Source organism: Sorex araneus, chromosome 2, assembly GCF_027595985.1.
Source record: "Sorex araneus isolate mSorAra2 chromosome 2, mSorAra2.pri, whole genome shotgun sequence".
Classification (NCBI taxonomy): Eukaryota; Metazoa; Chordata; class Mammalia; order Eulipotyphla; family Soricidae; genus Sorex; species Sorex araneus.
In genome coordinates this window covers 221,153,441-221,169,487 of record NC_073303.1, presented here as the reverse complement: position 1 = coordinate 221,169,487, position 16,047 = coordinate 221,153,441, and the positions used below count along the sequence as shown (strand labels likewise).

At 38.6% G+C, this 16,047-nt stretch overlaps 1 protein-coding gene across 1 annotated transcript; it reads left to right on the top strand.

Moving 5' to 3' along the window:
• Positions 1-1,208: 1,208 nt before the first annotated feature.
• Positions 1,209-6,961, top strand: LOC101557933 (olfactory receptor 6C68-like). Its single transcript, XM_055124571.1, has 4 exons — positions 1,209-2,124; positions 2,308-2,333; positions 6,245-6,438; positions 6,697-6,961. The coding sequence occupies exons 1-4, from the start codon at positions 1,209-1,211 to the stop codon at positions 6,959-6,961; spliced, it is 1,401 nt and encodes a 466-aa protein (XP_054980546.1).
• Positions 6,962-16,047: the final 9,086 nt, after the last annotated feature.

Genomic DNA, 16,047 nt, shown 5'->3' with positions numbered 1-16,047 from the left:
TCACCCGACCCCTGTGCTACATATTTCCCCTTATATTTACCTTGGGATATACAGTTAATAATAATATCAATGATTTAATTAAGAAAAGAATAAAAATATTTTATCGAGAACAGAGACAATATCAACTAAAAGTGAGCATGGTCTAGTCTTGTTAACTCTTTATTGTCATTAAAGTTATATTTTTATTTATAGGAAAGAAATTGTTTCATGTTCTTTATGTCATTATACTTATTCAATATATGCTGTGAAAAAGTCTCTTCTAAAGATTAAATAAGAAGGTTAAGCAAGTTTTGATAATGACAAAAAATATCCCATGGACCTTGATTACAATTGTTGTTGAATTAACCTAAAAATGAATGTTGCTTACAAACCATAGGTATTGTCTTGAAATAACTTTCATTTTTAATAGCATTTGTTTTAGAATTAAAACTATCTGTAATCTCAGGATATATTAGAAAAATAATCGAAATGACAGTGATGTCAATGTTTGGGTATTACTTATAAACTCTCAATCTTGTGTCCGGAAAGATAATAGAGAGTTTAAAGTACTTTTCTTACTAGGTGACCCAGGTTCAATCCCCAGCACCAGATAGAATACCCAGAGCAGAGAGTGAAAGGATTCCTGTGTCAAAGCTAGAAGTCCAGAAATTCAGCGGATTTGCTGCAATCTTCTCCATTCAAAAATTTAAAGAAATTCTTTCTTTTTTCTTCTTCTTTTTTTAAATTTATTCCTTTATTTCTTATTGGATTTGGACCATACCTAGCCAAGTTAGACTGGGTATTCTTTTAGCACCCACCCTCTAAGAGATGACACCTAACAAAATCCAGAGGACCACATGCAGTATTAGGGATCAAAACTGAGTTGGCAATATATAAGGTAAAAACTTACCTGTAGTACTGTTTCTCTAGTCCATTAAAAGATATTCTCATCATATATGCAAATGTGTATATTTATCCATATTTTGTATCTGATTCCATGTGGCATATCTGTCTTCATTTAAGTTTTCCTTGTGATATTGAAAATCAGGGTCTCCAAAGAATTGAATACCTTTAAATTATCCAAAAGCACACAGAATTTGAAATACAAATAATAAACTAATTTATTGACATTACTGAAGAGCACCTATGTGAAAGAAACATTGTTTTCTTTACCTTTCACTCATCTCTCTCTATTTTACAGACAGATCGAGAAGACTCAGAAGCTAGGAATGAAAAATCACACAGCAGTAACCACATTCATCCTCCTGGGATTGACAGATGACCCGCAACTGCAGGTTCTACTTTTTATATTTCTACTTATCACCTACATGTTGAGTGCTGTTGGAAACCTGACCATTGTCATTCTCATCTTTGTGGATGCCCACCTTAAAACTGCCATGTACTATTTTCTACAAAACTTTTCCTTCTTAGAAATCTCATTCACATCTGCCTGTATCCCGAGATTCTTGTACAGTATAGCAACAGGAGATAGAACCATTACCTATAACTCTTGTATATGTCAGTTGTTTTTCGCAGACTTATTTGCAATAGTGGAATTTTTCCTTCTGGCAACTATGTCTTATGATCGTTATGTAGCCATCTGCAAACCCCTTCATTACATGACTATCATGAATCCCCTGGTCTGCAAAAAACTAATCTCTGGCTGTTGGATAATTACACTGTTTCTCATGATACCACCACTAGGCTATGTGCTGACACTGGACTTCTGTGACTCTGAAATGGACCACTTTCTCTGTGATGCTTACCCTCTCCTGAAGATCTCCTGTTCTGATTCAGAATTCATAGAGAAGATGGTTCTTTTCTCCGCTTCCTTTATTCTGTTCATGACTCTCACTTTTGTAGTTTGGTCCTATGGAAGCATCATTCGCACGATTCTTGGGTTTCCCTCTGCTCAGCAAAAGAAGAAGGCATTTTCCACCTGTTCCTCCCACATGATTGTGGTTTCCATCACTTATGGCAGCTGTATCTTCATCTATATCAAACCTTCTGCAAAAGATGAAATGAATGTTAATAAGGGAGTATTTATATTAGCTACTTCCATTTCTCCCATGTTAAACCCATTTATTTATACTCTGAGAAACAAACAGGTGAAAAATGCCTTAAGTGGCTTTCTAAAACGGCTACTGTTCTTGGGGCCACAAAGATTTCACAGGGGTTAAGGAACTTGCATTGGGTGTAGCTGATCAAGGTTATCCCAGGAGCACAGCTGAGAGTGATAGCTGAAGAACAGATCAAGCTCTAAACCCTTTATACCTCCTGGTGTGCCTACTTCAAACAAACAAACTAACTAACAAAGACACAAAAACTACTGCTCTCAAGAAATTAAGAGCATGGTAATTAAACATGCAGCAAATTCAAGCCTTATATATTTAGTCCCGTTGTAATCTGCCTATAATTTATCCAATGGTGATCAAGTCACTCTTCTCCATATAGGCTGGCTTCTCTGATTAAAATGAAAAAAGCTTCTAACTGAAAATTATTTTATGAATCAATAATAATCACTCCATATATTGATCAGCAGTATGTCTATGTAAATGATTTTTATGTCTAGTCTAGTCCATATCTATTTATCATCTCCTTGTACATGCATAAGTAGTAAATAAAAGGTAATTTATAAATGTTTATAATTACGTGAATGTGAAAAAATTTAACTATCAAAAATTATTTATAAATAAGTTCTTATTTCTATAACCTCTATCAAAAATTTTTGATTTGTAGGAATGTTTGATTAACATGGTATGAACTACCATTTTTAGAAGCAGTGTTTTGTCACCTACATACAAACAAACAAACAAAATTTCCTTCTAGTTTGACAAAAAATTATGAAGTTGTCCAGAGGATTGTCTAGGTTTTATAGCGATTTTCATAATTAGTTCAAAATGATTTGTGATAGTCTTGATATTTTCTATAGTTAAAAGAGCTTTGCAAGTTTATTGACTAAAGAATGATAATAAAGTCTTATTTACAACTTCTTTCATGCATTCCGCAGCTATTTGAATTTGTTTTAATTACTAAAAGAAATAACATTTCTGGAATTCTATAATATGGCGAGAAAAGTTCTAAGCATATACTTTTAAATAATAGTCATAGAGCCAATATGTCTCTCTAGTGACCAGCACCCAGTACTTGCTCAACTTCTGATTGTCGAATTTAATGTGTAATGAATATGATATTTTACCAGAGTCTGGTAGCAAGTCTGGAAGCCTAAAAATCACCCCCTCTAATGGGCAGCTTCGTTTGTGGGCCAAGTGGTTCAAATTGGAAACAAGAGTTCTCACCCAGGGAGTCTTTTTACTGTTTTGATTTATCTAAAAGTTGTGTCATAGAACTGGAGAACTGATCTGGAAATATTTGGGATTTATCTTATCTGAAATTAGACCATGCTTAATAGGTACTTAATAATAATATCAATGGCTTAATTAAGAGATGAATATAAATGTTTTATCCAGGCCAGAGACTGAATCAATAAAAAAATGAGCTTGATAAACACTCCTGTTAACTCACATAATCAGTATTTTACTGAAACATGTATCATATATTCTAATCTCTTCTTTGCATAAGAAAAAAAAGATGTTAGTGAAAATAAAGCAGGGAATAATCATTGCAGTGACCCACAGAAAATGTCTGAAGAGACAATTATGGTATAGAATGTTTAGCATATATATTAATTGTAATTAAATGTATTTTTAACTCACTGTTTGATACGAACCAAAAATATATTGTAAACATACCAAGAGTTATAAATTACCCAAAAAATAATCTTTAGGTAGAGGGGCTGTCTAGCATACAGTCGACCCGGGTTCGATCTCCAGCATCCCATGTGGTACCCTAAGCACTGCCAGGAGTAATTCCTGAGTGCAGAGCCAGGAAGAACCCCTATGCATTACCAGGTGTGACTTAAAAAGCCAAAAAAAAATCTGTGAGACCACATTTTCGGCTATGCAACACATCATAAAACACTTCCTACCCATTCTCTAAGAGTATCACACCACATTTGATGGGGTTCAAATAGTAGGCAACCAATCATAAAGGGAAATATATATGTGAAATATATATATATATACATACACATATACATATATTTTCATAATATATACAACATATATATGAAAGTTCCCATTACTCAACCTTTAACAACATGTTAGTGATATCCTAATGAAAGTCTTAATGGTCCCTGCCAAAATAGAACAATCTTCACACTATTTCCTCTATGGATACTTTTTTGTAGCATTTCAGCAGTTTTTCATAACAAACAATACAAGATATATTATTTCGGTTGTGCTTTCGGGCAGGGATTGGGGCTTGGGATGAAAATACCACAAATATGGTGGTAGGAAGGTATAATATGGTGGTGGGATTAGTGTTTGATTATTAAATGCAATAAAATATTTTGAACTACCTTATAAAATAAATTTTAAAAAGTAATCTTCAGGTATCACTGTATCACTGTCATCCCATTGCTCATTAATTTGCTCACACTGGCGCCAGTAACATCTCTATTTGTCCCTGTCATATTCAGGGTCAAGGGAATGAGGCCATTATTGTTACGGTATTTTGGCATATAGAATACACCACAGGTAGCTTGCCACGGGTAGCTTGCCAGGCTTGGCTATGCGAGATTCTGTATCGGTCTCTTCTGGGAGCTTTGTCTTATAGTCTCTGGATCCTGGCTGTTGATGAGATTACATGGTGCCAGGGGGCAGTTTGTGGGTGTGACTGCCAAGCTACTAGGAAACTGGGGATCTGGGTGGAGGAGGTCCAGTCCCGATCTGAGCAGGCTTGGAGATCTCAGCCACAGGTCCCTGGTTCCTCTGTCAATTAATTCATGGATTAGGCTTGTCCAAGCATGTGGAAAGTGGCCTTGAACATGGCTGTTGCTGGGTTCTGGAGGTTTTTGGCTGCTGGGGCTCTGCTTGGGGGGGTGAGGAAAACTCAACCCACCCCCCTTCAAGGGTGCCCCAGTGAAGACAGCTTGGCACGGGGCAGGGGATTATACAGGCAGATAATAAAAATTAAAACTGGATTTTATTTATAGGAAGAAAAGTAATTTCTAATTATTTATAATGATATTATAAATAATAATACATAATTATTATTCTTTATGCTATTAGACTTGAGAAAAATTATGTGCTGCAAATAAGTCTATTCTAATGATTACATTAAGTAGGTAAAGCAAGTATTGATAATGACAAAAAATATCCCATGACACTTTGGATTGGATTGTTGTTGAATAAATACTAAAAATGACGTTGTTTGCAAATCATAGATATTGTCTAGAAATGACTTTCCTGCTTAATGATATTTGTTTAAGAATTAAAATAATATGTATTCTTATAATATTTTAGAAAATGAATCACAGTGGCAGGGATTACAATGTTCAGATATTACTTTTAATCTCTCAACCATGGGTCTGGAAGATAATAAAGAGTTTAAAGTACTTTTCTTACTAGTTGACCCAGGTTTAATACCCAGTACCAGATATGATCCACAGAGCAGAGCTTGAAATGATCCCTGAGTTGAGATTCAGAATTCCTAAAATTAACCAGGACTGCCCCAATCTTCCCATTCCAACTTTTTTTTTTTTTTTTTGCTTTTCGGGTCACTCCTGGTGATGCACAGGGGTTACTCCTGGCTCTGAGTTCAGGAATTACTCCTGGCAGTGCTCAGGGGACCATATGGGATGATGGGAATCGAACCTGGGTTGACTGCATGCAAGGCAAACACCCTACCCGTTGTGCTATTCCAACTTTAAAAGTTATTCTTTCCATGTTCTTTTATTTTATTGTTTCATTTGTTTATAGTTTTCTTTGGGTCATATCTAGCTAAGTTAAATAGGTATACTTTTAGGACTGTCTAAGGGCTTACCTCTGGCAAAACCTAGGGGACCATACAGTGTTGGGGATCTAACTTGGGTTGGCTATATGCAAGGTAGGAAACTTACCTGTAGTGCAAAATCTCTATCTACCCCTTTAAAAAATCCTCAATCATATATGCAAAGATACAAATTTATACATACTACTGTATCTGATTCCCAGGTAAACTATCTGTCCTCATTTAAGTTTTACTACTCATAGTGAAATCCAAGTTCTCAAATAAATCGAATACAATTAGACTTTTCAAAAGTCTGCAGGATTTGGAAATCAAGTCGAATAATATACTATTTAATTAATATTTCTAAGCAAAATCCAAGTAAAAGAAACACTTTTCTTTATCTTACAGTCATCTCTCTCCCTTTTACACACAGATAAAGAAGACTCAGAAGTCAGGAATGAGAAATCACACAACAATAACTATATTCATCTTTTTAGGATTGACAGATGAGTCACAACTGCAGATTCTACTTTCTATATTTTTACTTATCACCTACATGTTGAGCCTTGTTGGAAACATGACCATCATTATCCTCACCTTTGTAGATTCCCACCTTAAAAGTGGCATGTACTTGGGGGCTGGAGTGATAGCACAGTGGGTAGGGCATTTGCCTTGCACGTGGCTGACCCGGGTTCGATTCCCAGCATCCCATATGGTTCCCTGAGCACTGCCAGGGGTAATTCCTGAGTGCAGAGCCAGGAGTGACCTCTGTGAATCTCTGGGTGTGACCCAAAAAGCAAAAAGAAAAACAAAAACTGGCATGTACTATTTTCTGCAAAACTTTTCCTTTATAGAAATCTCATTCATATCTGCCTGTATCCCTAGATTCTTGTACAGTATAGCAACAGGAGATAGAACCATTACCTATAACGCTTGTACAGGTCAGGTATTTTTCACAGATCTATTTGAAGTAGTAGAATTTTTCCTTCTGGCAACTATGTCCTATGATCGTTATGTAGTCATCTGCAAACCCTTTTTATCATATGACTATCATGAATCCCCTGATCTGCAAAAGACTTTGGCTGTTGGATATTACACTGTTGCTCTCAATACCACCTTTTGGCTATGTGCTGACACTGGAATTCTGTGACCCTGAAATCAACCACTTTGTCTGTGATACACAATGCTCTTCTGAAGGTCACTTGTTTGGATACAGAATTTATAGACAATATGGCTCTTTTCCATGCTCATTTATCCTACTAGTGACTCTCAGCTTTGTAGTATGGTCCTATGGGATATCATTTATACGATTCTTGGGTTCCCCTCTGTTCAGCAAAAGAAAAAGGCATTTTCAAAAAAAATTAGGTGAATAGTCACCCAATACCCATTCGATAAAGGGTTGACATCAAGGGTATATAAAGCACTGGTTGAACTCTACAAGAAGAAAACATCCAACCCCATCAGAAAATGGGCCAAAGAAATGAACAGAAACTTTTCCAAGGAAGAGATACAAATGGCCAAAAGGCACATGAAAAAACGCTCTGCATCACTAATCATCAGGGAGATGCAGATCAAAACAACCATTTAGTTAAAACCATTTAGTTAAAACCATTTAGTTAAAAAACTAAAGCTAGCCGAGGGGGCGAGTGCACTCGCGGGCTCTCCGGGCGGCTCTGTCTCACCACCCGCGTTTGGTGCTCTGGAACCGCAGTGTGTGGACTGGATCGGGACGGCCGGTGGTCAAGGACAGGCGAAGGAAGAACGAGGATCAAGCTGGTTGCTGATTAGTTACCGTTTATTCAATCTTCAATCTTTCTCATCTCCCGCACTCCCAGCTCCGGCCTCTCTCTGGATCTACTGCTCAACTGCTGCCTCTCTCTGGCCTCTCTCCTCCCCTTGTCTCTCCCCAATCTCTCTCGGTTGGTCTGGCTCTGTGGATCTGCCCCCGGAAACAAGATACAAAACCAAAACCGAAGCCTTCTTTGGGCTGAAAGCACTCGGATTTACATCCCAAAGACCAGGCTGGGCTGCAACAAGAAATCTACATGTCAATTACAAACTAGACAGCACCTGAAATTTACATCCCAAAGACTAGGCTAGCACCTTAGATCTGCCGGTCAAAGATCAGCTAGGTTTCTGTGACAAAACTCCAGAAGGCAGCTGGAAAAGGGGAAATATTCCAACAAGATACCACCTCACAACACAGAGAATGGCACACATCTAAAAGAACAAAAGCAACCACTGTTGGAGAGGATGTGGGGTGAAGGGGACCCTTCTCCACTGCTGGTGGGAATGTTGACTGGTCCAGCCTCTTTGGAAAATATGGATGATTCTCAAAAAATTAGAAATTGAGCTTCCATTTGATCCAGCAATAACACTGCTGGAAATATATCCTCGAGAAACAAAAAAATATAGTCAAAATGACATCTGCACTTATATGTTCATTGCAGCACTGTTTACAGTAGCCAAAATCTGGAAAAAACCCGAGTGCCCGAGAACAGATGACTGGTTAAAGAAACTTTGGTACATATATACAATGGAATATTATGCAGCTGTTAGAAAGGATGAAGTCATGAACTTTGCATAGAAGTGGATCAACATCGAAAGTATCATGCTAAGTGAAATGAGCCAGAAAGAGAGGGACAGACATAGAAAGCTAGCACTCATCTGTGGAATATAAAACAAGAGAGTAGGAGACTAATACCCAAGAATAGTAATATATAATACCAGGAGGTTGGCTCCATAGCTTGGAAGCTGGCCTCAGACGTTGGGGGAAAGTCATCTCAGATAGAGAGGGGAACACCAAGTAATATGCAATTGGAGATCCTGTGTGGGAGGGGAGATGTGTGCTGAAAGTAGACTAGAGACTGAACAGGATGACCACTCAATACCCCTATTTGGAACCATAACACCCAAAAGGAAAGAGAGATATCAAATTGGAATAACCCACTACAGAGGCGAGGTGGGTTGGGGGGATGGGACTGGGGGGGTGGGAGGGATACTGGGTTCATTGGTGGTGGAGAATGGACACTGGTGGAAGAATGGGCTCTTAAACATTGCATGAGGGACAAATAAGCACGAAAATGTGTGAATCTGTAACTGTACCCTCACTGTGACTCACTAATTAAAAATAAATTTTTAAAAAAATCGGGGGCTGGAGCAATAGCAAAGCGGGTGGGTGTGACCCAAAAAGAAAAAAAAAGAAAAAAAGGCATTTTCTACCTGTTCCTCTCACATAATTGTAGTTTCCATCACTTATGGCAACTGTAACTGTATCTTCATGTCTATCAAACCTGCTGCAAAAGATGAAATATCCACTAGTAAGGGGATATCAGTATTAGCTACTTCCATTTCTCCCATATTAAACCCATTTATTTATAGTCTAAGAAACAAACAAGTGAAAAAGGCTTTGAATGACTTTCTAGAACAACTACTACTCTGGGGGCATGTAGGTGGCCAGGGTTCAATTGTTGTCACTGAAAATAGACCCAGGGCCGCGTCTGGGACTGTTTCCTGAGAGCAGAGCCAGCAATAAGTGCTGATTTTACTTTGTGCCCCCCACCCAGAAAATATATTCCGGTATGAAAAAAAAGGAAAAGAAACTACTGCTCCCAGAAATTAAGAGCATATTGACTTAAACATATATTAAGCTCCAAGTTTTTGCCTTATATATTTTATCCTTTCATGATCTGACAACTTTTGATACCAGTTGTTATCAAGTCAGTATATCCCATAGAATAGTTGCTATGATATTTAAAAGAAAAATCATCTACATGCAAATTATCTTAAGAATCAATAATAACACCTCTATATATTGAACATCAATTTGTCTATATCAATTACTGTGTATGTCTATTTTTCCATTTATCATCTATTTTTCTATGTACATAATAAATGGTAAATAAGTAACAATCAAATACAATGATACCTAAGAATCATCAATAACTACTAAAGTGATTTACAAATAGCTTCATATTTCTAAAATCTATCAAGATTTTTCTTCCCCCCTCCATATTTTATTTTATTGTAGCATCATGAGTTACAAAGTCATTATAGTTGGGTTTTTGACATACAATGTTCCATCACCGATCACACCACCAGTGTTCACTTTCTTCCACCAGTATTTCGAGATTCCCTTTCATATGCGTATTTGTGCCTCCAAGTTATTTTCTTTAAAGGACTGTTTTAAGACCAACTACTCTTCAAATATGTGTGTCTGTGTCTCTGTGTGTTTGTGTGTGTGGACACATTTACACACTCAAAAAAATACCTGTTAACTGATTATTTTCTCTCTTTTTTATATACTGTGGTTGATGACTTTTTAACATACAACTTTTTATACTTCTATTTTTTATTTTACTTTATTCTTTTTGTGTTTACTACGCAGTGCCTTGGGGTAGTCCTAATTGCCACAGCCTATACTCATAACTCCTCAGGGTGATGGAGGACACTTGGTTCAGCGAACCATTCACACCCCATGTGGTTCCCCAGCCTGACAGGAGTGATCCCTGACCTTTGAGCCGGGAGTAAGCCCAGAGCACTGCCAGGTATGCCCCCCATACATCCCCCCCCCACACACACACACGAACAAACAACAATCTACTTTACAGCAAATGGTTTTCCTTTTAATTTTATGACCCTTTTTCAGAATCGTTATGTAAATTTTTAATTTTATTTTTATAAAGTTGTTCATGCATGTGTGCAGGTTCCACTTGCATGAAGGAACCAGCAGAGGAACCCAGGTGTGTGGGACCCGGGGCTGAAACTGCCAAGCTTGCTTAGATTGGGACTGGGCCACTTCTGCCCAGATTCCCCATTTTCCAGTCGCTAGGCAGTCACCACCCAGGGACTGCCCCCGGCGCCATGTAATCCCACTAATGGCCAACATCCAGAGAGTATAAAACCACGATCCCAATACAGCACCATTGGAAAGGATGAGTAAAGAGAGGCTTCTAAAATCTCAGGGCTAGGATGAATGGAGATGTTACTGAGACCACTTGAGAAATTTGATGATCAATGGGATGATGATGATGATGATAAAGTTGTTAACAATATTTTAGTACATTTAATATTTGAACACCAATCCCACCACCATTATGCCTTCCCACCACAATATTTCCATCCCAAACCCCAAATCCTGACCCAAAAGAAGGACTGAAATAATGTGCTTTGTATTGCTAGGTATGAAAAAATCCACTAAAAATGGGACAAAAAAGCTTTCTTAGAGAAAAGTGTGTGAAGATTGTTGTATTTCACCAGGAGCCATTAAGCCCTTCTATAAGAGATTACTAACACGTTGTTAAAGGTTGAACCTTGTAAGGTTTTATATATATACATATAATATACACACACACACACATATATGGAATGGAGCGATAGCACAGTGGGTAGGGCATTTGCCTTGCACGTAGCTGACCCGGGTTCAATTCCTTCGTCCCTTTTGGAGAGGCTGGCAAGCTACCAAGAGTATCCCGCTGGCATGTCAGAACCTGTCAAGCTACCCATAGTATATTTAATATGTCAGAAACAGTAACAACAAGTCTCACAATGGAGACATTACTGGTGCCTGCTCGAGCAAATCAATGAACAACAGGATGACAGTGACAGCGACAGTGACAGTGATATATGTATGTATAAATATATTTCCCCCTAACATTGATTGCCTTCCTATTTTAAATAACGTTGGTGTAGAGTATGAGAGGTCCAGGAATAGATTCACTCCTGGGTGAGGCCCGTCTGAGCATGTGGAGAGCAGCCTTGAGCATGGTGGTGGTCAAGTTCTGGAGGTTTTCAACTGCTGGGGCTGACTCTGTTGAGGCAGGGAGGGGAACCTCACCAGACCTCCCTCCAGTTCGCCCCAAAATGGCCTTGCACCAGATCTAGCTACATGGCTATGGAGTATCATTCTATGCTCTCTTCCGAGAGATTTATATTTTGTCTCTTTTCCAGAATCCTTGATTTCAAAAATTTTCAGACCACAGTCCTGTCCCCTCAGCATGCCATTCTACAGTGAGGCCACCTTGCTCTTTACCCCAGTGTGTGAGTGATCCCCAGCCCACCATTTCCACGCCCCAGCCAGCACCTTGGATCTAGACCCTCCCAGCCTCTCAGAACGCCATCGTGCCAGCCACTGTGCCATTCTCCAGTGCTGCCGCCACCTTGCTCAATGTCCCAGATGTGTGACCCTCCACCCCCCCCCAGATGGCACCCCACTTACAGTGTGGCAGGGGGTGTGGCCTCCACAGTAGGGTCATGGCCTTTGTAGAAGTGGGCGTGGGCTCAGGGGTGCAGCAGCAGTTATTTTCCCCATTCCCAGCAATCTGGAGTCATATCTCGATCTTCATCACCTAATTCCACAAGGAACATCCTAGCTATCTCAAACACAAAATCCACTAGTCTATTCTAATTTCACAAAAATACTGGTGAACACAAGAAACTATATAAGCCAGTATAAAAGATTATATCCTCCAAACACTTCACTAGAGATCTCACATAAGTCACGGAGAAACATTGGAGAGGAAGGACATATTCTAGAAGGGCAAAAAGGCGGCCACCATCGACTGAGCTCATCCAGAAACCTTTTTCACAGCAAGAGGGAATAGTGATAATAAACTGGAAGGTCCCACCTCCATACAACCACTACAAAATGAAGAAATAGGGCAAGTCCTCACCACAAGGAGAGGATGAAGTAAAGAATCCAGACGCCTCAACAGGCATTACCCACAAATATGATCTCTCCAATAAAGAATTCAGAGATGGATTGTTGAAGATGTTAAATGAACTCAAGGAGACGGTGGAACAGGCATCCAGTAAATTAAAGGAGGACATGAAAGAAACAGTGGAATGGACAGCTAAGAAAATACAGGAAGAAATGAGAACACAAATTAGAATCTACAAACAGGAATTTCATGAATAAAGGATTTGGTAGATGAAATAAAAAAATCGATAGGTGCCTCAACAGTAGAATGGCTACAGCCAAAAACAGAATCAGTGAGCTTGAATATGAGCTGCAAGAAGCTTACAGGCAAAAACAAACAATGGCAAAAGACCTCAAAATAGCTCTAGGACCTCAGAGACCTAGGGGATAAATCCAAGAAGAACAACATTAGAATCATCGGAGTAGTAGGAGGACAGGGAGGCAACCCCAATGAAAAAACCACATTTAAAGATATCATTGCTGAGAAGTTCCCAGAGCTGGAGAATGCAGGCATCCAGATCCAAAAAGTCCTAAGTGTGCCAGCTAAAAGAGACCCTAATAAAAAGACTCCAAGACATATCATAGTCAAAATGATGGATGCCACAGATAGAGACACAATACTGCAAGCATCGAGGTCAAAGAAGGAAATCACATACAAAGCATCACCCCTTAGACTTACAGCAGACCTATCAGAAGAAACCCTCCAAGCCCAAAGACAATGGTGGATACAGTGAAAAAACTCAATGAAATGAATGCCTCACCAAGAATACTTTATTCGGCTAAACTCTCACTCAAACTTGACAGAACGATACACTATTCTATGGATAAACAACATCTCAGGAACTTCATAGACTCAAAACCAAACATAAAAGAAGGAATAAAAGGACTACTATAAGACAAAAAAAAACCTACAAGCACAACGAACCCCTAGAGAAAGATGGCACATATCACCATGACATAATTTCTCTCAATGTCAATGGTCTAAATGCCCCAATGAAGAGATCCAGAGTAGCAAAATAGATTCAGAAACTGGACCCACATTCTACTCCCTACAAGAAACACATCTGGACAGTCACAGAAAACACAGACTCAAAGTCAAAGGATGGAAAACAGTCCTGCAAGTAAAAACTCCCTCAAGAAAGCTGGGATGGCCTTACTAGTATCCAACAACATAGATTTCAGGTTGAGAAAGATTAGAAGAGACAGTGTAGGCCATTTTATATTAATCAAGGGTTATGTACAGAAGAAAGAAATTACACTCCTAAATGTATACACACCAAATGAGGGACCAGCTAAGTACTTAAAACAACTACTAACAGATTTTAAGGAGGACATTACTCGCAACATAATAGTAGTTGGAGACTAACACCACCTTATAACCTCTGGATAGATCAACAAGATAAAAACTCAGCACTGAAACACTGGCTTTGAAATAAAAAATAGAAGAGAGAGGGCTAATAGATCTATATAGAGGATTAATGCCACACCCCTCTCCCTCAAAAAGAATATACATTCTTTTCCAGTGTACATGGAACATTTTACAGAATAGACCATGAGCTGTACCACAAAACATACCTTGAATATCAGGGAGATAGACATCTTAACAACTATCGTTTTAGACCACAATGCACTGAAGATAAATGATAATCACGCACAGATGCAAAGAATCAAATCAAACACCTAGAAATTAAACATCTCAATATTCAACAACGAATGGGTCAGGAAGGAAAATAAGAAAAAAATTAAAAAATACCTGGAAACAAATGAAAATGAAGACACGAACTACCAGAACCTGTGGGATGCAGCTAAAGCCATGTTAAGGAGAAAATTTATAGCTCTGAAAGCATTTTTCAGGAAAGAAGAAAGGGCCCACATAGAAAATTTTACATTACAGCTCAAGATCTAAGAAAAGGACCAACAAAAGGAGCACAAACCAGGCAGAAGGAAAGAAATAATAAAACTTAGAGCAGAAATTAATGACATGGAAACTCAAAACACAATCAGAAAGACCAATGAAACCAAGAGCTCGTTCTTTGAGAAAATAAACAAGATTTATAAACCTCTAGCAACACTCACAGAGAAAGAGAAAGAGAGAATCCTAATAAAGCAAATCAGAAATGAAAAGAGGGATATCACAACAGAAACCAAAGAAATTCAAAACATCATCAGAGGATTCTTTGAAAGTCTGTATGCCACAAAACAACCTAGAAGAAATGAATAAATGTTTTGATACATCAACAAAATGGAATACTATGCAGCTGTTAGAAAAGATGAAGTCATGATATTTGCATATAAGTCCATTGACATGGAGAGTATCATGCTAAGTGAAATGAGTCAGAAAGAGAGGGAAAGACATAGGAGGACTGCACTCATTTGTGGAATATAAAGTTGTTCCATCCCGTGGGACCAAGTTATTCCAGGGTCTGAAGAGGCACTACCTGAAATAGCAGGGCGAGAAAGAAGAGGGAGACCAAGCAAAGAACTGTTGTCAAGGTCTCGTTTATTGAAGGAAAGTATACAGAATATATAGGCTGAGGGGCAAGGCTTTTGCAAGGGGGCCAGGGTGGATCATGCGGGGCAGTCGCGGGGCATTTGTGTAAGGGGGATCAGCAGGCTGGAACATGATATGCCTGTAATCTTTGTCGGTTTTGCCCTTGGTACGGGATGTCTGTTTCATAATACAATATCTTGGTGGGCACTCCCTGTCTGGGGAAATGGCTAAGTTCTCCTTTTCCCAGGGTCCTGGCCCCCCACATAAAGTAACATAATGGAAGACTATAGGATAGTAGAGATAAGGATCAGGAAGATTGCTCCACGGCTGGGAAGCCGGCTTCACATGTTGGGGGAAAAAGCATATCAGATAGAGAAGGGCCCACCAAGTAAAGGATGCTTGGAAGGCTCTGTTGAGATGGGAGATGCGTGCTGAAAGTAAACTATAGACTGAATATGATGGACACTTAATACCTGCATCGCAAACCATAACACCCAAAAGGAGAGAGAGAAAATATAAGTGAATGTGCCTGACACAGAGGCGGGGAGAGGAGGATGGGGTGGGGGTGGTGGGAGGGATACTGGGAACGTTGGTGGTGGATATGGGCAATGGTGCAGGAATGGGTATTGGATCATTGTATGATTGAAACGCAAGCACGAATGTTTGTAAATTTGTAACTGTACCTCACGGTTATTCATTAAAAAAAGTGAAAAAAAACAAACAAAAAAACATTAATTTGAAAATATAAATGTACACCTATATAAAATTCAAATAAAACTGAGATCAGAATGTTAATACAAACTAAATGTTTATATGAATGAATAAATACAGATGAATGAATAAATGAGGAGCGTATATATTAGGTGGAATATTACACACCTATAACAAAAAGTTGAAATCTTGTTTTCCCCTATGACGTGAATGGTACCCTAAAGGTATTCTGTTAGGTAATTTAGTGAGATGAAGACGTATAATAAATAACTCTTGGACTTTCACTTCAGTCTTGAGCTTAGCAAACCATGGATAAAGACACTAGAAGGACTGGAAT

Bases quoted from the DNA above. Each gene is read 5' to 3' on its own strand.
- LOC101557933 (XM_055124571.1), top strand. From the start codon at position 1,209: ATGAAAAATCACACAGCAGTAACCACATTCATCCTCCTGGGATTGACA. The intron at 2,334-6,244 runs GTAATTAAACAT...TTTTACACACAG, and splicing joins CTCAAGAAATTAAGAGCATG to ATAAAGAAGACTCAGAAGTC. The intron at 6,439-6,696 runs GTACTTGGGGGC...CTGTATCCCTAG, and splicing joins TCCCACCTTAAAAGTGGCAT to ATTCTTGTACAGTATAGCAA.